The sequence below is a fragment of the Acinonyx jubatus genome, chromosome C1, assembly GCF_027475565.1.
Source record: "Acinonyx jubatus isolate Ajub_Pintada_27869175 chromosome C1, VMU_Ajub_asm_v1.0, whole genome shotgun sequence".
NCBI lineage: Eukaryota > Metazoa > Chordata > Mammalia > Carnivora > Felidae > Acinonyx > Acinonyx jubatus.
The window spans coordinates 53,241-74,340 of NC_069381.1; the positions used below are offsets into that span (position 1 = coordinate 53,241).

At 61.9% G+C, this 21,100-nt stretch overlaps 2 protein-coding genes across 7 annotated transcripts in view; one reads left to right on the forward strand and one right to left on the reverse strand.

Moving 5' to 3' along the window:
- SAMD11 (sterile alpha motif domain containing 11) lies at positions 1-19,903 on the forward strand. 5 transcript variants are annotated; one of them, XM_027055289.2, is made up of 14 exons: positions 1-602; positions 1,776-1,867; positions 5,802-5,983; positions 7,327-7,377; positions 9,039-9,163; positions 12,409-12,498; positions 12,672-12,806; positions 14,768-14,930; positions 16,009-16,124; positions 16,354-16,432; positions 16,516-17,030; positions 17,275-17,399; positions 17,760-17,870; positions 17,987-19,903. In XM_027055289.2, the coding sequence occupies exons 1-14, from the start codon at positions 86-88 to the stop codon at positions 18,230-18,232; spliced, it is 2,547 nt and encodes an 848-aa protein (XP_026911090.2). In that variant the 5' UTR covers positions 1-85; the 3' UTR covers positions 18,233-19,903. The 5 variants fall into 5 exon arrangements, with proteins under 5 accessions (XP_026911090.2, XP_026911094.2, XP_026911096.2 ...); XM_027055293.2 differs by having other exon boundaries at positions 16,516-16,787; XM_027055295.2 differs by having other exon boundaries at positions 16,380-16,432; positions 16,516-16,648.
- NOC2L (NOC2 like nucleolar associated transcriptional repressor) overlaps positions 18,756-21,100 on the reverse strand; it is a 13,161-nt gene continuing 10,816 nt past the window's right edge. For both annotated transcript variants that reach the window (XM_027055299.2, XM_027055298.2), the window contains exons 16-19: positions 20,949-21,062; positions 19,835-19,970; positions 19,357-19,455; positions 18,756-19,042 (exon numbers count right to left, since the gene is read on the reverse strand). In XM_027055299.2, the coding sequence (XP_026911100.1) occupies positions 18,936-19,042; positions 19,357-19,455; positions 19,835-19,970; positions 20,949-21,062 (456 nt within the window). In that variant the 3' untranslated portion in view covers positions 18,756-18,935. The remainder of the gene's footprint in view (positions 19,043-19,356; positions 19,456-19,834; positions 19,971-20,948; positions 21,063-21,100) is intronic.

Here is a 21,100-nt window from a genome sequence, read left to right on the forward strand (position 1 = left end):
CCGGCCCTCGAGCTCCAACTCCAGCCCGGGCCCAAGCAAGTTGCGCCGGCGGCGGAGAGCCGGGCTGCAGGGCCACCGGCCCGCCATGCCGGCGGTCAAGAAGGAGCTCCCAGGCCGCGAGGACCTGGCCCTGGCTCTGGCCGCCTTCCGTCCGACCCTGGCCGCACTACCACTGCCGCCGCTCCCAGGCTACCTGACACCACTGCCAGCTTCGGCCGCCCTGCCCCCGGCCGCCTCGCTACCCGCCGCGACCGCCGGCTACGAGGCGCTGTTGGCTCCGTCACTCCGCTCGCCGCGCGCCTACCTGAGCCTACACGAGGCCGCCCCGTACCTCCACCTGCCCCGGGACCCCCTGGCCCTCGAGCGCTTCTCTGCCACTGCGGCCGCAGCACCGGATTTCCAGCCGCTGCTCGACAACGGCGAGCCGTGCATCGAGGTGGAGTGCGGCGCCAACCGCGCGCTACTTTACGTGCGCAAACTCTGCCAGGGCAGCAAAGGTCCGTCCATCCGCCACCGCGGGGAGTGGCTCACACCCAACGAGTTCCAGTTCGTCAGCGGCCGGGAGACGGCCAAGGACTGGAAGCGCAGCATCCGCCACAAAGGTGCGGCCGCCACCGTCCCTCCTCTACGCTCCCCGAGGACCCCTGGGTCGGGACCCCCTCATTCTGCTACCTGGGAGACTCCGTCTCCGCCCAGAGAGGGCGCTGCGGCTCCGGGGCTGCAGCAGAGACACTCCCCCGCCAGCCCTCCCAACCCCCCCCCCCGCCCCCTCCCCCCCCCCCCCACCTCCGCAGCACGGTCGCCTTGGTGGACCGAGGCAGAGCTCCCTCGGCTTCCACCGTCACCCCAGCTTGGGCCGCGGTGCTCTGGGCTCCCAACTGCACGCACGCCGGCCCCTCCTCCCACTCGGAAGGTCTTTGCGGGATTCCTGGGCATTGTGGCTCAGGGGAAGTTTACGGGAACTCGGGAAATTGCGGGAGACCGGCTGGGCGGGACACACTTCCCTCCCTGGTCGGTGAGCCCCCAGGATCCGGCGGGAGTCGAGGGACACACATGCGGCCGGGCTGCGGGTGGGACTTGGTGGAGGGAAGGGGAAGGTGTGTGGGTGGCGCAGGCAGGTGGGGGGCGCGGGGGCGCGCGTCGGGGCGGGGGCGCGCGCGGAGCTGGAAAGGCAGCGGGGCTGGTAGCAGCCTGCTTGGAGAATTCAGGAGTCTGGCTCGGAGGGCGCGAGGTGCGGGCGCCTGAGCAGGCAAGCAGGGGAGGCGCGGCGAGCGCCAGGCGCGGGGGTCGGGGGTCGTTAGAAAGTTAGGGACCCGGTCGGGCTGGGCTTTGGGGTTCGCGGCTCAGCTGTGGCTGCCCTCTTCCCGCTGCGGGGTCACGCGCAGTCCCGGGTCCTGGCGGCGCCGTTCACCTGCGCGCTGGATCGACCTTCCTGGGCCCGGTTCCCAGTCCCCGCAGACAGGCTTGGAGAGGGTTAGAGCGCGGGAGGGGGGACGCAGGGGGCGGGGAGGAGGCGGCTTTTGGTCAGGGGAGGGCGCTCGCCGGGAACTAGAGTTTCTGAGCTCTGCAGATCCCCGTGGCTTCCGCGAGGGTGGGGTGGGCGGCAGGGCCTGGGGGTGGGTTCGGAAGTTGGACTGAGGTGGTTGTTCACACACGTGCCGGGAGGGGGAGCGGGCCTCGCAGTTTACTGCGCCCCGAAAGCGTTCCTGCGTGCGTCGACTCTACCTGTGCCCAGCCCTGCTCTCTCACCGGTTCTGCCTCGGCCCTCCTCACAGGAAAAAGTCTGAAGACGCTTATGTCCAAGGGGATTCTGCAGGTGCACCCTCCGATCTGCGACTGTCCAGGCTGTCGAATATCCTCCCCAGTGGTGAGATGTGGGAGAAAAGTTGGGGCTTTGGGATCTTGTTTCTCCCCTGCAGAGCTTGTGCCTGTTTTCTGGGATCCAGAGTCCGTGCCAGTGTGCAGGAGGGAGCCCCTGAAGAGCAAACAGGGGAGACTTTGCTTTGGGTGGGAATCCTGGGGGAGCCCTCTCCCCTTTGGATGCAGGACCTGATCACGCCTATCTTGGAGCCACTCCTTGGGGAGCCTTGGAGCTGCTTCTCCCGAGGTCCTGGGGACAGGGTGTGAAGGTGTCCTCCCTGGACATGTCATCCAGCTGTGGCCTGGGGATCCTGCCCTGTCACATGTTTGGGGGGGGGGGTCCCACTGTGTCAGCTGGCCCAGGTTGGGAGAGAGGCTGGTCCCAGGGTAAAACTTGTTCTGGGATGTAACAGTGTTGGCTGGCCTGGATGTGCATTCTGGGGTGGTCACAGCTTAGCTGTGACTAACATGTGTCTCTGGGATGCCAAGAGCTAGACCCCTGCTGGGCAAGGCTCTGGATGTCCAGGAGAGTCTGAAGATACAACCCAATTAGGGGCAGAATCTGAGCAGTGTGGGCCTTTAGTATCAAGAACTGGGGTTGGAGGCTGATGTGGGGTCCCCAACCCAGCGCAGACATATACGACCCCCTCATTGGCCTAGCAGAGCAGCAGAGATCGGGGTGCTGTGCCTGCCCCTGAAGCACTGTCTTCCATGTCACATGTCCTCCAGGCAGCAGTAGTTGGAGGGTTGATCTGAAGAGGAAATTGTCTCTTGAGAGGAACCAGTTTTGAGCTTCTGGGGGAGAGCCACTTAGGGCCCTGGCTCTTGGTGGCAGTTAGGGTTATGCCGCTGTTCCTGGCACCATCGGCAGCACCCTCTCACAGGAGGTGGTGAGAGAGGACCCAAGACACCCACCTTCGGCTTCTTTGCTTTGGACTAGAGGTAGGAAGGAGAAAGGGACATCTTGGTTTCCTTGTGGACCCCGGAGGTAGCTAAGCTGGGTGAGCTGGGAAGCCACAGACACCCCTGTGAAGACAGACACCAGATCAGACGCACAGATTGGACAGGGGAAGGGGGATACAGCCACGCCTCCCCTGTGTACCTATCCCAATCACGTGCCTGACACGGGCTTATCGCCAGAGTCTGTTGCACAGGCAGCCGGCCTCCTGCCCACCACCACGGTTCCTGCCTGGGGCAAGAGACTGAGTTCCTTCCCCACATATGCACCTTTCCAAGGAGCTGGTACTGGAGAAGAGTCCTCTGGGCACCTTCCAGGCTGGCCTGGAGTTTCTCCTTGGGTGGGAGGGGACCCGCCTCTCCCAACCCGCTCTTCCAGAGATCTCTCCCAAGAGTGTGGAGTACAGGTGGCCTGAGCCCAGTATCAGTTTCCCCAGGACACTGCTTGGATTGGGGGCAGGGTGGGTGGGTAGGTGAGACAGGGATGAGGCCCAGCCTAGAACTGCCTACTTGTCTGGGGCTCTCAGGTCACTGCCCTACAGGAGGGATGCCTCAGACCTGGGCCTGCCTCTCCTGAACCTGGTCCCTCCCAAGCCTATCGCTGTACCTCACCCTTAGGAAGGAGCTCCACAGACTTCCTTGTCTTTCTAGCATCCACCTTAGCCACATAGAGACTGTCTTGCTCTACACCCCCCCACAGCCAGGCCCAAAGGTACGTACACACTTCAGAGTCACAGATACTCCAGGGGCAGAATGTGGGTGTGCATGTGGCGCAGGGATCGTGCAGCCATGCAAGCTGGCTTTCATGTACCCACGCTTGCACTCTGAGGGGCCAGTGCTTGGCGAGGGGCAGAGGCTGGGCACCCAGCTTTCAAATCTGTGCTGCCGAGCACAGGTTGAGGTCTTGGGTGTGCCTGGGAGGCACGTATGTTCTCTGTCCTTGGCTGGGGCCCTGGTCCCTCTTCCTCAGTTCCCCTTCACAGGAGCCACTCCAGGCCAGCACAGCTGGTCAGGCTCCGTCCCAGGTGGCAGTCTTACTGCTGTCATTTCCCTCTCCTCTCCCTTGTCTTACAGATGAGAAGCAGAGGGAAATGCATTTCCTTTTCTTCTCGAGAGAATAGTTTAACTAAAGCAGAAAGGAGAGGAGGTCCAGGTGCTTGGGCTACAATAGGATAGAGAAGGGCAGGGCTGAGGGGACTTCCCAGCAGTGCACACTTCAGACAGGCCAGGGGCTGTTGAAAACACTTCCCCCTGGAGCCCACTAGCGGGCACAGAGAGGCACGGGGACCAGACAGGCGGTCACACCTACAGCCTCACCCACTCTCTGCTATTTCCAATAGAGCACAGGGCCAAGGCCAGGGTCTCAGAAGGGGCCACAAAGCAGGCCCTTTCATCTTTCAGGCCTACCCTCAGACTCCATTGCCCCACCCACCCCAATGCTGTCCCGTGTGTTGCAGAGAGGAACATGAGGGTGTCCCAAACAGATTCATAAGGGCTGGCTTATGGAGCCTGGCTCCTGGAGTCTGGGGATGGGGCTAATTGTGGTCCCCAGACCCAGTTGAGGAGGGGGAGAAGACCAGGGCTCCCTGGCTCTCGGCACCACTGCCCAAATCTGGAGCTTGAGTGGGCTGGGTCTGAAGAGACGGACCCTTACTCTGGAGGACAGGACTACTGTGGTGGCTGCACAGCTGTCCATTAGGTCCAGGATGACACTGGTGAGACAAGACCCTCCTTCACACCTTCCTCCTCGGGCCCCCGGGTATGGTGGCATTGTCCTGGCAACAGGGAAGAGGGTGTCTGAGGAGGCCTCAGTAACTGAAAGGACGAGAGAGAATTAGATAATCCCAAGATCCCTGCCACCTCCCGGAAATAGCAACCTGTTATTAAATAAGAAAAAGCTTCCTGCCCACCAGAAAATAATCGATAACTTTTTTCTTCCACTGGGGCGGCAGGACCTAAAGACACTGGAGGGAGCGGTGGTATATAGGGACCTTGCCTGTCCCACTGGTGTGTGAGCATGCTCTGAGCGTGGACAAGCTCAGTGCGGACTGGCCTCCACGTCTGTGCAAATGCCTCCTGCTCTGATCTCCCAGCATACGGCACACACATGCATCCACATACTCACAACATGGGTGCAGGGTGGGGAGAAGTAGGTATTGTGAGAGATACTGAATCTCTGTTTCTGACCCAGAGGCTGGGCCCCGAGAGGGGCAGGGGAGAGGCTGGGCCCCCAGAGGCTGGGTCAAAGGGTCTGGGCTGGTAAGGCCTCCCCACCAGGTGACCTGCGAACCCCAGGACTGCAGTTTGCAAGGGGTCAGCAGGCTCAGGCCCCAGACTCAGGCTTCACACTGCCCTTGAACTGAACCTGGCATGGCACTAGCAGAACAGAAAAAGGACCTGGCATCGGTTGGGGGTTCACACAGGAGCCGTGTGGGATTGTCCGGCAAACACATGCAGACAGTGGTAACGGCACATTGAACAAGTGGCAGAACACAGACCTCTGTTGTGGGGGCTCTCACGGCCTCTTGGGGCTCCCTGGCGCCAGGAAAGCCGGGGCTGGCCTCCAGGTGGACATCCCCGCACTCAGGCTGATCGCCTGTGGAGGGAGCGAGGCTGGACTATGGAGTCTGGACAAGGCATGTGTCATGAGCAGCCTGGCCAGGGCCCACAGCCCTTCGCCTCACCCCCCTCCAGGGTGGCATGGAGCAAGGAAGGTGGTCTGTGGAGGGGTCCCTGACCCAGGCCTCAGCTCTCTGCTCCTGTCTTCGCCTGTAGCCACCGGGGCTCATGTGGACCCTGGGGCCTGCACTGCAGGCTAGAAGCACCTTAGCAGGGCCTTTGATGGTCCCTATTTGATCTTAGTGGTTGCTGTGAGGGCTTCTGTCACCCGGGCCCTGCCCGAAGGTTGGGCCTGGGGTGCAAGCTGCCCAGGAGGCTGAGGGTCCTGATTTAGCCTAACCTTCCTCTGCTCCCTCCCTTCCCAGAACCGGGGGCGGCTGGCAGACAAGAGGACGGTTGCCCTCCCCACTGCGCGGGTCCTAAAGAAGGAGCTGACCACCAGCTTCTCGGCCAGTGACGGTGACAGCGATGGGAACGGCCCCGCCTATGGGCAGCGGCCAGGCTTGAAGCAGGAGGACACCCCACATGTCCGTATCATGAAGAGAAGGTATTTTTACCGATGACCAGGTGGGGAGGGCACATGGGCTCTGGCTGTGGTGGTGAGGGAGGGACATCAAGACTGGGGCCTCCAGGCAGCTGAGAGCCAGGCCAGGGTGAGGGCCCTTGGACCTCAGGACAGGGCCCAAGTTTGGATTTTCTTGTCTTGGTATCTGCCGAAGCTGAAATAGCCTGAACCCCTCCATGCCACAGGACCGTAGTGAGAACCCACCCGGAGGGAGGGGCCGACATGGTTCTGTGCGGGGGGGAGGAAGGAGGCTGGGCCAGCGGCTCTAGGAGGAGGGCAGTCAGGGAGACCCAGGAAGGGATGGCCTGGCGCCACCACAGCCAGGCAGAGAGGAGGAGGCTGAGCAGCCCCTAAAACGCTCGTGCTCATTCTCCTTGGCAAGCAGCGACTCCCCTGGCTTCTCACTGTCCCTTCCAGCCTTGAGGGCCACTATTCCTGACTTCCCACCCTCTCCCCTCCTGGCAGAGGCACCTCCCTCTGTCCACTCACCTCTTCATCCCTCCATCTGTCTGTCTGTCCATCCAGCACATGTCACACATCCCCAGAGTCTCGAGGCCTTGTCTCTTCTCGCCTAGTCTTTTGACATGTTCCAATTTCTCCTACCCCCAAATAACCCTCCCAAACCCCCAACACCCCCACTTCCCAGCCCCCATACCCCCGTTGGCTAAGTTGACACGCCCACACAGGCTTCCGGCCACCCTCCTTCAGCCCGAGGGTCTTTCTGGGAGCACTGCTGTGGGTGAGGACACAGGCACAGGGCAGAGCCGTTTCCTTACTTGACTGTCGTACTGTTGTTCGGGCATCCCTCCTACCTACGGGGCGCGGTGCTCCCTTTCAAGAGGCAGACTGGTAGCACCTGGGACCCAGGGCTGACACTGAACCGTTGGTGCTAGCGGCAGTCTGGGGGCTTGCTCCGTGCCCTGGTTCCAGCCTGGCCGAAGCAGCTCTAACAACAAGCAGTTTGGGTTCAGTCATATGGCTGCTGGGCACAAGAAGCCTTAGGCTGCCCTGGCCCCTCTGCACAACGTGGCGGCTCTTCTGGGTTCACTGCACCAAGAGGCAGAGGTATGGCAGCCTCGATTCCGTCCTTCCCAGTTTCTTTGTTCCGTGAGACCAGGAACTGGCTCCCACCCCATGCTTCTATCCTGATGTCAGCCACCGGCTGGTTGAGCTGGTACCAGACGGCACAGGAGACAAAGCTGAGCCAGCCCAGTTCCCTTGGGGCCAGCGCTCTGGGGCAGATGAGGGCTATGCCATACCCATGCCCTGCTGTTCACGTGCTAGGTCCGAGAGGCCACTTTGACCCTCTGCTTCTCTCCTTGCAGAGTCCACACCCACTGGGACGTGAACATCTCCTTCCGAGAGACGTCCTGCAGGTAGGGTTCGGGTCTGGGCCAGGCTTTTCCCCATACCCTGTGCATGGGGAACAAACTGATGGGCTCCTTCCTCACCTATCCGGTCTGCGGGTAGTTGGTTCGCTTCCTATAGGAGCCCTGGGGACACCAGAATTGGATCCCCTCAGGGGAGAACTCGGAGGTGTCTCTAGACACCCCTCAGCCCCTCCCTAGTGCTGAGGACAGCAGTTCCCTCCTCAACACCTTCGCATTGAGGAGGATGATGGAGGGATGACAATTGCTGCCAATTAATCCCGTAAAGTACTTACTCCCACCCCCCCTGCACTCCTGTTTGCGTAGGGGGGGCCCTTCTCTCCTCCTGGGAGAGGCGGTGGGGGTGGGGAGAGAACCCACATCTGGGTCTCCCAGAAGGCTCTAGAGCCCAGCCCTGGAGTCTTCGGGGGCTGAAACTGATCTGCTTAGGGGCTAGCCTGGATTAGCCTACTCCAGCCGCCCAGGCCAGGGGGGCTGGGGGCTACTTAATGAGGTTTAGGGTCGGTTCCCAGGTCACTCCGTGGAGGCCCTCTAGCAGGGGCCCAGCTGGGAGGCTGCTCTGGTACAGGTGGGCCAGGGAACAACGGTCCTGGGGAGGGTGGGGCGCCAAGGGCCCTCCCTGCTGCTCTCCTGTTCTGTCTTGACTTCCTGTTGCTCTAGGCTGTATCTGTGAGATGGTGGGTGACCCTTCCCTGTGCCAAGAACATCAACAGCAAATGGGGCCATTTACACACACAGTCGCACTGAGATCTTCTCACTCCTTCTTTTCTCTGGGACTCTGTGGTGTAGGATTGAGCTGAATTAGCAGGAAGAGAAATGAGGAAACAAAAGAGTTAAATGCATGCTTATTCCAGGCCCGCACATGCCTGGTGGCTGAGGCTCTTAGCTGGGAGCCTTGGGGAGAGCAGAGTGTCCTGAACACACGGGAGGACCAGGCTCCCAATTCATGTTGTATGTCTGTGTGTCTGTGTGTCTGTGTGTGTCTGTAGGTGCATGCTCTTTAGGCCCTTTGGGTGAGTGTACACGTGTCCCTGTGTGTGCACACACCTCATTGGCTGCAGGACTTTGGTCTGAATCTTGATTTCCTTATTTGAAGAAATTGAGGGTCTGTGGGTGGTTACAAGTTTTAGTTGAAAGAGCGCGTGCAACTTCCTTAGTGAAGCACAGTAGTTAAGTGCTAGATAAGTGATATGTGCATGTATGACAGTGTGTGTCCTCTCTGGGCACCTTCTCATGAGCAGACCCCGCCCCCCCCCCCCCCCCCCTCGCCTGGTGATTGCTCTGGTCACTCTGGGGAGAGCATGGCAAAACTGAGCTGGGCTCCTGAGCTCTGTACACGCCCTCCCTGGGGACCATGGTGGGGCCTGAGTGTAAGGTCCCGTGCCAGGTAGACACTTGGCAGGTCCTAGTGGTCTTGGGTGAGGCTGGATAGGTCACACCCACTAGATGTTTCCCCTGGGACCGGCCGTGGGGATGCCCACATGTGTGCTGTCACAGGCCACAGAGAGGTGTGTAGGAGGCCTTGCACTTTTGTGTTGTCCTCGGGCTCTATGCGTGCCCACACTCGAGCTCGGTCAGGCATTTGCTGTACCCAGCACTGGGCACACGGCCTCTTGGGGTCTCACCCTCACTGTCTTGCTTCACGACAGCCAGGACAGTGACCTGCCCACCCTCATATCCAGCGTCCATCGTAGCCGCCACCTCGTTATGCCCGAGCATCAGAGCCGCTGTGAATTCCAGAGAGGTGGTGTGGAGATCGGCCTGGGAGCTGAAGGTGAGGAGCTGGGGGGCGGGGGGGGGGGGGGGGGGAGAGAACAGGGCTGCCAGGGCCACTGCAGCTCAGCCCGGGGACAGCCTGCCCTGCCACCCTCCCAGTGTCTCTGCTCAGCAGCTCTGGATGCCGCCACCCCCAGCAGCCTTGGCTGGCAGCCAGGGAGGCCAGCGGAGGCGGGAGGTGGCAAGGCCGGCTGTCCCCTGGGGCTCCATGTGATGGTAATTGTGTTAATCCCGGCCAGCTGGGCAGACAGGAGGCACAGGCAGTGGCTCCACCGTGGCTGCTTCTGGGGTGGGCTTGGAGTGGCCAAGGCCACTGCCATCCCCTTCCCATAGGAGCAGAAGCAGGAGGACAGTCACGGATGTGCAGGCCTCATAGAGGCTCAGAAATGCACATCGTGAATGGCTCACTTGAGGGCAGGGACATGCTCTACATGCATGAAAGTGCCCACCGACCCCATGGAGCACAGGCGCCTGGAGGAAGGGGGTCTGTCACCTAAGAGAGGGGGCATCTCTGCAGGGGTGAGGCAGGAGAGTGCTAGCTCAGAAGCTCCTGGGGTCATCTCAGAGGGACGGCTCCTGGGGGCAGCAGGAGCTCAGAAGGAGGGAGCAGCTGGGGGACACCGCGCCCCCCCCCCCAACAGAGGAGTAGGCCAGAGGGGACTTGGCCACAAGGCTTTGCTGCAGAGAATGGGGCATGGCTGAGCTTCGGCTAAAGGGGAGGTAAGAGGAGCTGGCAGGGGCCCCTCGCAGTCCTACGGACCCTGGGCAGGGAAGTTTCCGGCAGTGGCTACAGCTCTCAGAAAGGCTGGGGAGAAGACGGTCATCCCCCATTAGTGCCCCCAGGCGTGCCTGTGCCTGGGAAGGCCTTTGTGGGGTGGGTGTGAGGGGGCTGCTTCTGGAGCCTTGTTGGAGGCGGCTGAGCAGGCAGCTGATAAAATCTAATTGCCCCATCGATCGGGCGGAGCTGCGGGAGCCACACAGTGATTGAGATATTCTAAGCCAGCAGGCCCTCCCCATGCTGCCCGTACACATGGAGACCTCCCCACGGTACACAGCATGAGTGTGCATGCGTGCCCTGCTCCCAGCTGGGGCTGCATGCCTGGGGCCTTCGCGTGGCCCCGCACCCAGCTCACACCCCGTGTCTGGGTGTCACCATGCCACACACCTGTGTCCTCACTCTCACTTTATGCTGAGACGGGCGTACGAGCGTGTCAGGGGTCACAGGTGCTCTGCATGGAGTGTCACATGTGTGCGCTGTGCCCAGGTTTTGTCAGAGTTTGCCCTCTCCTCGGGGCTGCAGTCCCCCATTGGCTTCCACTTGTGCCTGTGGGCCCTTGGGTGGAGACATTTGCCTGCCATCACCTCCTCTTGCTTCTCCGGGAGCCACTCGTCAATCTTATTCCCACAACCCCAGCCCTGGTCCTTCCCTGGATCCTAGACAGGAAGGGCCGCGGAGGTCTGTGAGGGGCTCAGCTGGGGTCCATGCTGGCATCTTACGACTGTGTGTGTGGGTCTATGAGTGAGTGTGGCCCTCATCAGGGACTGGTGGGCCCCCAGATCTCCAGGGCGGGATCTTACTGTAGTCACAGGGCTGAGTCTCACTGTGGGCCCTTCTGCCTCCAGCAGCACCTCCCCCAGACAGAGGGGAGCCTTCATCCCCCAAGAGAAAGGGGAAGGGGAGGTTCCACTGTGGAAAATGGGAAACAGAACTCAGGGAAGTGAGGGTGCTGGGTTCTTTGCTAAACCCAGAAGGGGTGTATGCAGGATGGGGTGTGGACCCAGCCCAAAGCCACTTCCAGGCCCAGCACAGCTGGATGTTGTGGCCCTCCTGCCCTGAGGCCCCAAGGCTGTTGGGGGCTGGCCCTCAGGCTGGTTGTGCCCCCTACCTGTCCTGCCAGGTCACTGAGGTGGGGACCCTTCAACCAAGCAGTGAGGACCTCGTCTCCCAGGGCAGGGGTTGGGCTGCCGAGCCCAGGCCAGTGGCAGCGAGGTGGCTGAGATCAATAAGTTATTAGCACCATTCTGTCAGCTGTAAAGTGGAGATTGATCGGCCTCTCACTGCTGCCGCACTTCCCCGGCCTGATAAAAATGACAGATTAAGGGAATAAGAGAAAGGAATTAGGCTCTGGGAATTAGGCTTCTGGGAAGCCTGCCTTGCTGAGGTGTCATGGCAGGCCTGGTTCACAGAGGGGGTAGCCCCCTCACCCCACCCACCCAGGCGGCCTCTCAGGTCAGAGAGGGGGCCAGAGCACAGGATCTGGCCTGGAGGCCAGCACTGGGGTGGTCCCAGGAGAGCAGGGCATCTGCTGAGCTGTTCAGCAGAGACCCCCACCCCAGGCCCTGAGCTCAGGAAGGAGGGATTAGGGCCTGGGATGGAAAGGGGCTGCCTTGGGGAGACAGATGAGTATGTTTTAGATGTAGGACCTGAGAGAGGCCTTCGGGAGAGAAGTGGGGCTGCCCCTCCCCCCACTACTATGGCCAGGCTGTGTAGAGCAGGTGAGACTGCTCAGGGGTGCCCTCAGGAGCTCAGAGCCCAGCTAGGCAGGTAGGCAGGTGTGTGGCCGGAAAGGCCAGGGTGCTGGCTCAGGCCTTCTGAGGGCAGTGAGGGGTGTGGCCTTGGTGGAGGTACCCAGGAGTTGGTGTGGCAGGTGTGCCTGACCTTGGAGGCTTCAAGGTGGCCTTGGGGGCCTGCTGCCTAGGGACTTCCCTGAGCAGGTAGAGGATAGGGGAGGTAAAGTGGCTTCCGGTCTAAACCAAAGCCTTCCATTCCCCTTTAGCAGAATGACCAGGAGGGGCCATTACTTTGTACAGGAGACTAATCTGACTGGGTAGGGGCAGCAGGGTGCCTGTGGGGTCCTGAGTTGCCACCTGAGCTGTTACCACAAACCTCCTGTCACATACACACATACCCCAAAGCCCAGGATCAGAACTGTCCCTTGACCTGTCCAAAGCCTGGCAAGATATCCTTTGGCTGGCAAGATGTCCTTTGGGAGCCTGGGCTGGGAAAGGCCTTGACCTGGCCAGGATCCAAGGGCACCTGAGCAATGATGGATTTGGTTCCCCAGCATCTCTACCACCTGGGCCTCCCCATGGCACGATCCCCTACCCACGTGTGCTAGGCTCTGAGCTGAGGTTGGCAGGGACCGAGGCCTGGGCTGGGTCCCTCCCTGCCCCTGGCCTTCCCAGCCTCCATCCCCTCCAAGCCCTGAGACACAGGGCGGGGCTCACTCTACCCTCCCCCAGGTGACCTGTTGGGCAAGAGGCCAGGCCGCACCCCCCACGTCAGCGGTGAGTGCCCACTGGAGAAGAAGGCACGAAGCAAGCCACCCCAAGGTGGGAACTCAACTTCAAGGTGGAGGGACAGGTCCCAGAGGAGGGAGGGGGTAACTCAGACCCTGCCACGGCAAAATCAGCCCCACAGCAGGGTCTAAGAGGGGAGGTTCTGCTTCTCTCCCATGGTGGCATCTGAAGGAGAATCCCTTTCCCTTATGCTCCTCCCAACACAGAGACTCTGTTGCTGCCAGAACTAGGGCCCAGCATGGCCCCTGAGGATCACTACCGCCGGCTTGTGTCTGCCCTGAGTGAGGCCGGCACCTTTGAGGACCCGCAGCGTCTCTACCACCTGGGCCTCCCCAGCCACGGTATGTGCCCCCTCCCCATGGCACGATCCCCCACCAAGTGTCTACCCACATGTGCTAGGCTCTAACTATCCCTGGAGGCCTCTGCTCAGTGTGAAAAGAGGCCCTGGGGTCTTTGGCTGCTAAGACCAAATCTGGGTCTGGATGTGGGTCTGTAGGCCCCTCGGTCCCTACAGGCCCCTTGTAGGTGGGCAATGAGGAGTCACTCTCCTCCCCTTCTGCCCAGGCAGCCACTTGCCTGCGCAGATGGGGGGGATCCCCCACCTGCATACTCCACGGTCTCCCAGACTGTCTAGCAGAGCCATGCCTCACTTGTGACACGCAAACGTTGTCATTTCACAGACACAGAAAACAGAGTCTGAGGTGAACCCCGGTGAGAGTGGGAGGTGGGGACTGAACCAGGCCCACCTGCCTCTCTCCAGTACATGCAGCTTCTCTTTGTCCCCAGGTCTATATGCTGTAGTCCTTCCTACTCCAGCTGTCAGGGCCATGTGTGCGATTGTGCTAGCCACCTCACCTGGGGGTCAGCCTAGGTCTCTAGGTGGGAGGGGCCAAGAGGAGGGGAGTAGTCAGGCTAGGACATCCAGAAGGCAGGATGGGCGGCAGTTGGGATGTGGCTACCAGGACCTCACTGGTGCTCAGGAGAAGCTCCAGCTGGAGGCCGGGACCCTGCCCCACCCGGTTCCCCACCCTGTGCTCTGTCCATCTGTCCTTCCTGCCTCTCATGGACACACCTCACCCACCCACCATCTGGCACCCTGACCAGCTGCACCTTGGCCTGGCAGACCCCAGCCCACGGTGCTGCCGCTAGCTTGGCTTTTCTGGCTGGAGGTGGGTGAGGGGTGCTGGGAAAGGGGGCAGGATTTCTTCTCCTTACACAAGGCACTGTCCCCCAGGGCAGTCAGGCACCGAGAGCCTGAATAATTCACCAAATGTTAATAATTTAAAAATCTTCCTTTTTAATTGCTTTCCCTGCCCTGCCTGGGGCCCGCTCGGCTGGCCTGCGCGGGGGAGGGGGCGCAGGCCACCGGGGAGCAGCACCGGGAGCCGGGCTGTCAATCATGGCCCTGCGCCGCCGCCCCCGCCGCGGAGCCGACTGTAAATAACCGAGGCCGTCGGGCGGGCGCGGGGGCGAGGGGCCCCACTGGGATCGATGCAGGCGGCCGCGCCGGCTGGGCTCTGCGGGCTGGCACCCGGCCCGGGCAGGGCCCACCTCCGCTTTTCGGGTAATTAATTTATAAACAGGCGGCGGCGGCCACGGCTGGGGCTGTGCAGGGCGGGGGGGGGGGGGGGGGGGGGGGATGGGGGGGAGGGTGACGGTGGGAGTGGGGGAAGACTCAGAGGCCCGGCCGAGCAGGATGGAGGGACCCGGATGGGGAGCAGAGGGCTAGACTCCTCGAGTGTGCACGGAGTGTTACCGGGAAGGAAGTCACCTGGGCATCGTCTGTCCAGGGCTGGAGACCCATCCCCACGCCTCCAGGAGCAGGCCTGCCTGAGGATCCCTCACTCTTGGGTCTTTGCACAACACCATCCCTCAAGGCCCCCTGCAGCCTTGATCTCCATAACCTCTGAACTCCTGTCAATATCAACATTCAGAGGCCACAGAATCCCCTGAAAGGGAGGCCTTCCCCTCCGTCCCACTGCATCTTGGTTACTGGCATCCCCACATCGCTTTCAATGCTAACCTGCCCCTCTCTCAATACAGGTGGGTGCCTCCCAACCCCCACTCCCAGCACCATACAAAGCTAGCGGCACTGTTAAGGGTTTGGTCTCCCCTGCCCTGTGGCCTTCTGTTCATCTTTCCGTCCCCATGACCAAACGGCAAGGTCACTCTGAGGACACGCTCTCATCAGCACCTGGTCTCCTTGGTGTCCTTGGCCAGTGTCCTATGTTCACCAGCCCTGGGGGAGTCTGGCCTCTAGACCACCACTGACTGACCATCCCCACCCCCCCAACCCCCCCAGATCTCCTGAGGGTCCGGCAAGAGGTGGCAGCAGCATCTGTGAGGAGCCCCAGTGGCCTGGAAGTCCACTTACCCTCATCCACGGCAGGTCAGCGCCGAAAGCAGGGCCTGGCTCAGCACCGAGAGGGCACCATGCCAGCTGGCACCCCATCCTTCTCAGAGAGGTACTGGGTGCCCACATCAGAAAAGGCCCCATATTCTCTTTGCTGGCTTCTCAGATACACCCAGCACCTGGTTTCTGCAGGTCACGTCCACAGCCTGCATCTGCCCTCAGTCGTGCACACTCTCCTCCCCCGCCACAGTCACACGCAGCCATGTTGGTACAGAAAGTGTGCCAGGCAGTGTGCTGGCCCTAGGTTCATGGTCTGACCCCCGAGTTGGTCAGAGGCCTAGAACACTCCTGGAATAGAATGTGGGGGGGGGGGGGTGCGGGGGGGGGTGACCCCTCCTCTGGGCAGGGTGCTAAGGGTGATGGCACTTTCTGTTGAGCAACTGTGGGACTGGCTGAATCCAGGTGCTCCAGAAACAGCTGAGGGCTTTGCTCCCCCAACAGGTAGGTGTGGGGGCTAGAGGCAGATTGGGGGAGTCCGTGGAGAGGAGGGTGTGGAGGGGGCAGAAGGCAGAAGATGGGAGCAGTGCGAGGCCTGGAAACCTTGAAGTCAGCCGAGAGCTGGGGAAGGGAGCCCTCCCCCCCCCCCCCCCCGCCCGCCCTCCCTCCGTCCACCTGCAGAGGCCAAGGGGTGAGCGAGCTAGGGGGCGGGAAGGGCTGTGGCGGCTCTCGGTGGTCTCCAGCCGGGCCCCAGGGTACAACCCCCAACAACGCCGAGCCCCCAGCCCTCCGCACCGCCCCCCCAACGGAGCGCTATTTGCAGCTGCCTCCACCGCCTCCAGGATTGCAGCTAATTGCGCCCCCGCCCCCCTAGCCTCCCAGGGTCCGTGGGGAGCGGGGAGGCGGGGGCCCGGCGCGCCCCGCGCGGTAATTACCGCTGCAGTCGCCGCCGCCCGCCGGGTCAGCGCCTCCGCGCCGCCGCCGAGATTAATTGGCGCCGCCAGCCGGGGGCGGGGGCGGCGCGCGACCCGGAGCCGTAACGAGCGGTGCATCGACCGCCCGCGGGGCCGGCAATTAGTAGAGGCGGCGGCGGCGGCGGCAAGGGGGGTGGGGCGCAGGGCAGTTACGGGAATAGAGGGGGCGCGCGGGGCCGGGGCCTGCGACGCGCACTCTTACCGCCCCGTCGTCCACAGGGAACTGTCGCAGCCGCCCCCCTTGCTGTCGCCCCAGAATGCCCCTCACATCGCCCTGGGCCCCCACCTTCGGCCTCCCTTTCTGGGGGTGCCCTCGGCCCTGTGCCAGACCCCAGGTGAGGAGTAGGCGGGTGCGCGACCCTGTCCTAAGGGGCTCGTGAGCGCGCACGTCGGGAGGCCGTTGGTGTGGGTGCACCCGGGTTTGCCTATGACCGACCCGGTTTCCACGAGGGCTTCCGTAGTACCAACCCTCGCCCCTGCCGAAGCCAAGGACGGACCAGGTGGGCTTGGGCGGCCCTAGACCACTCGGCCACCTGGCCTCGTGGTCTGTCCCCTTCCCACCAGGTTACGGCTTCCTGCCCCCTGCCCAGGCGGAGATGCTCGCCCGGCAGCAGGAGCTCCTGCGGAAGCAGAACCTGGCCCGGTAGGTGCCGTGGCGACCGGTGAGGAGGAGGTGGCCGTGCCGAGCCACATGACCCACACTACTGTCTGCTTTTCCTGGTCCAGACTGGAGATGTCGGCAGAGCTGCTGCGTCAGAAGGAGCTGGAGAGCGCGCACCGGCCGCAGCTGCTGGCGCCCGAAGCCACCCTGCGCCCCGCCGACGGCGCCGAGGAGTTGCAGCGGCGCGGGGCCATGCTGGTGCTGAGACACAGCTCCGCGCCGCTGCTGGCCCTGCCCCCCCAGGGACCCCCGGGCCCCGGCCCACCCACCCCTCCCCGGGAGCCTGTCCGCCGAGCCCCTCGGAAGGGGGGACCCAGCCCTGCCTCAGCCCACTCCAGTGAGTCCAAGGAGACCACGGGGGCTGGGCTCTGGGCACAAGATGGCTCTGAGGATGAGCCCCCAAAGGATTCAGAAGGAGAGGACCCTGAGATGGTGGCCGCCGGGGGCCAGGGCCCCACCCTGGGCCAAGCCCCAACTGGAGGGGCCAGCCCTGAGGGGAAGGGGCTTCTCTCAGGGTCCATGCTGCCCCCTCCACTGCCCCTGGGCTTACCCTACGCCGTCAGCCCCTACTTCCACACAGGTGGGCATCCCCTCTCCATGCTTTAGATCCCTCCATGGGGTGGAAAGAATCCTAGCTCCCCTTCTGCGCCCCCCCCCCCCCCCCACGCCCTGGGTCTTAGGGAGGGTGTCCATGGGAAGAAAAATCCTTTTTAGTGTTCAGTCCAACATCTCTGAACATTTTGGGCAAAGGTCAGCAGACAGGGGTGGGAGCCTAGGAAAGAGCTGGCCATAGTCCTAGTAATACCACCCCCCCCCCAACCCAGGCACCATAGGGGGACTCTTCATGGATGGGGAGGAGGCCACAGCCCCTGAGGACCTCAGCAAGTGGACAGTGGACGATGTCTGCAGCTTTGTGGGGGGCCTTTCTGGCTGTGGAGAATATGCACCGGTGAGGGGGGTGGGGGGACACCTTCCTGAGATGGTTCCGAGCGCCTCTCCCCGCCCCTCCCCATCTCCCCTCCTCAACAGTGTGTGGGGAGGAGGGGGATGCTGTTGCATGCTTCCCCCTGCCCTGTGCCGCGTCAGTGCCTCTGCCTCCAACACTGGCACGTACACGCTCAACACACAGACCTTCCTTCCATTTGCAAGCTTTTCTGGCACACTGTGCCAGCAGCTTCCCTTGGCCCTGCTCTCGCTGGAAAGCCTTGGGGCAACCCCAGACACTCAGTATTTGGTGGGCTGGAGGGACTCAGCAGGGCGGGCGGGCACTGGTCCCAGCACTCAGGCCCGGACCTCTGCCCGCCCCCAGGTCTTCAGAGAACAGGGGATCGATGGGGAGACCTTGCCCCTGCTGACAGAGGAGCACCTCCTGACCACCATGGGGCTGAAGCTCGGGCCTGCTCTCAAGATCCGGGCCCAGGTGAGTGCCAGCTGGGGGCAGCAGTCTCCACACAATGGTGGGTCAGCACTGAGGCTCTTTGTGGCTGCAGGCCAGCAACCCAGAAGGCCCCCCCACCCAGGCCCATCTCTCCGCAGGTGGCCAAGCGCCTGGGCCGAGTCTTCTACATGGCCAGCTTCCCTGTGGCTTTGCCACTGCAGCCACCAACACTACGGGCCCCAGAGCGGGAGCTCACCTCTGGAGAGCAGGCCCTGTCCCCAGCATTGGCCCCTTCCCCCTATGGTGGGGGGCACCCCCCTGCTGGGAGAGCCTCGCCCAAGCAAGAGAATGGAACTGTGGCTCTACTCCCAGGGCCTGCAGACCCCTCCCAGCCTCTGTGCTAACCTGGTGGGTGGACCACCCTCATCCCTAAGCCCTTCGGTGCCAGCAGCTCTGATACAAAGGACCCACTCCACAGCTTCTCTTCCTTTTGGTTTTGGATGCAAAAACAAAGATTTTTTTAAAGGAAAACATGACATCAAAGGAAAAGAGTTTCTGAAACTTTCTGGGAGTAGAGTCAGGTGCAGACAGCCTAGGGACCCAAACCTGAGCCCAGGCACAGGGACTCTGCATCCTGGGTACCTGCAGACAAACCAAAGAATGACAGAGGAGGCGGAGAAGGCACATCATGCCACACTGGCCTTGGCCATGCCTGCTGGCTCTCTCTGGAACCGGGACAGTTCTCTGCGAGATTCTCAGCATCCTGCCATCGGGTGAGAGGTCAGGGCAGAGTCCCACTCCAGACCAGCTTCCCTCACGGGGCTGATGTATCTAACCCAGCAGTGCGGTATGCACTGTGGGCAGGCTCCACGGTGCTGGTTTCCATCCCCACAGCCGCCACTCCAGGGATCTGCACAGGGCTCGGTACTTTCTGGTCTTTCATGTTGCGAAAATAAAGCCCAGTCCACCATCTACTGCCCTCCCCCGCACCGCGCGGGCCCTGGCCTCGGGTCTCAGCACCGGCCAAGAAGACACAAGCCTGGCTGCCTGATAAGGTGGGAACACTGCACGGCAGTCCCCGCAGGCCCCGCCCCAGGCCGGCAGCCCTCAATCCTCCTCAGAGAGCTGTAGCTCCTCCAACTCATCCTCTGGTCCCTGGGCCAGCCGCCACAGCTCCCCGAGGTGCAGCCCCGCCTCTGTGTCTGGGTCTCCATCTGCAGGGAGAGACCGAGGCTACATAAATTCTGCTTTATCAGGAAGAAGCCAGCCTTTGGAGATTACTCATCACTAATTAATCACAGCCCTAATTAATTTATTGGTGCCACTGTTACTGGCTGCCAGAGCCAGCGGGAACGGAGCAGCTGGCGTGGCAACCTCAAGGAGGGGTGTGAGCCCAGCTTAGAGCCATTCTCCCACCCAATGGCCCCACCCACCCACCGACGAAGTGCCGCCCACGACAGCCTTGGGTTCCTGAACAGACAGGTTCAAAGGGCCACAGCATCACCCCTCACTCCCAGGAATCACTCACCCTTTGAATTGCTGATTTCCTCTTGGCTGCTAAGGCTGCCATCCTCCTCCTCCTTTTCCTCCTCTACCCTCTGCCAAGCTCTCGGGGACCCAGGCATCCCTGGGGACCAAGAAGAGCCCATGGGAGTAAGCCCACCAGCAAATACATACTGGGGACAGCTAATGTAGGAGCGTGGGCCAGGCTCAGAACCCCGTACCCACCCACCCTTCCCTCAGGCCCCCTTCATACAGGTGGAAAGGATTCAGAAGTGTCCAGCCAATAGGACAGGTGAGGGAGTAAGGTCTTGGGACACGTGTCCCAACTCTGGGAGGCCCTCACCTCAAAGCAAGTGAAGCGGTGGGAGAAGGCGCACGCAAACGTGAGCCGCCAGGGGGAAGCGGGCACCCTCTTCTGGTTCCACGAGATGTGTCAGGAAGCCTTCCAGGGCCACCTACCCCTTCCCCACAGGGAGCTCAGGCTCAGGAGCCCAGGCCCCTACCTCTCTCTGAGAAATCCATGGCACTGTCTTCCTCGTCACTGTCCAGATCAAAGAGGTCCTTAAATTCCACTCTGTCTTCATTCTTATTGCCTCCCACTTTCCGCCGCTTTATCTCTGGGAAGTTCAGGTCTTCCAGCTGGAAAGACCCAAAACCAGAGTAGTGAGGGTGGTCTGGTGGCCATGAGAGAACCCACCTGGCCCAATCCCCAACCCACCATGTCTCGGCCCCGGGCCCCACCCTCCACCTCAAGGCTTAGCTCACAGCCACAGCTGGGTCACATCATGCGTCATGCAGCAAGAGCCCTGACCGCAGCTACTGTCCTTCCCTCCCATTCCCAAAGACAGACTTTACCCAAACCCAGCATCCTATTCCCTTTTCCATTTCCCTTCAGGCCTTGCCTCCCAACCCGTCCCCCGCACAGACTCTGCTTGGCCAACTTGGTAGACATCGCCGGGTAGGACGCCTGGACAGCCACCCTGCCAGGCAGGTGAGGGGGCCCCAGCCACGCACACTGGCCACTAAGTACCATCAAAAGCATAGTTACACCCACTGGCTGAAGGCCCAGCTACAGCCCCCCCCGCCCCCGCCACCTTTGTGTCTCCACGTCTTTAGCCATCACGTCATGGGATGGCAGACCCGTGATACCAGGACAGGGATACAGTCACAGGCATGCCACTCAGCACGAAACTGTCCCCTCAAGTCACACCATGCCACACCCACTGGCACAGCTCCTCCTGCCCCTCCCTGCCTGCCCTCCTGGTGTCCACAGGCTGGCCTGAGAAATAAGGTCAGTCTGGCCACTTATTCCCCCAAAATCCCCAGCCCAGTCAGGCCTGACAAGGCGTAAGGACCTCCTCCTGGAGGTCATGAGAGAAGCCCCCTGGTCACCCAGTAATGCATGATGTCTGCCCCTCCAGAGCAGCCCCAGGACGGGCTGCAGCTGGGAACAGGCCCCAACCGTCCTGGTGACATCGTCCCTGAGACTATTTCCTCCCACAAGCCCCCTTCCCCACTCTGGTCTTAAAGTCAGAGCCAGGGTGCTAGACCCTGGTCTCAGAACAAACCAGGTGGTCATGCCCACATCCCCGCTCCGAACCTCCTCTGCAGACATACCCGCTCTTTGCCACTGATCTCCAGCTGGATCTCTCGCTCTCTCAGCTTCCGCCACTGGCTATAGTACTTGGTGAGAGGTGTCCCCTCTTCTCGGGTCTGCTTCTCCCAGGTGTCCTATGGGGAGAGTTTCAGGATCATGTCCACCCTGGGGA

Coding starts and splice junctions, on each gene's coding strand:
- SAMD11 (XM_027055289.2), top strand. CDS start 86: ATGCCGGCGGTCAAGAAGGAGCTCCCAGGCCGCGAGGACCTGGCCCTG. Junction 14,931..16,008: donor ACCCCATCCTTCTCAGAGAG/GTACTGGGTGCC, acceptor CGTCGTCCACAG/GGAACTGTCGCAGCCGCCCC. Junction 16,125..16,353: donor GGCCCTGTGCCAGACCCCAG/GTGAGGAGTAGG, acceptor CCTTCCCACCAG/GTTACGGCTTCCTGCCCCCT.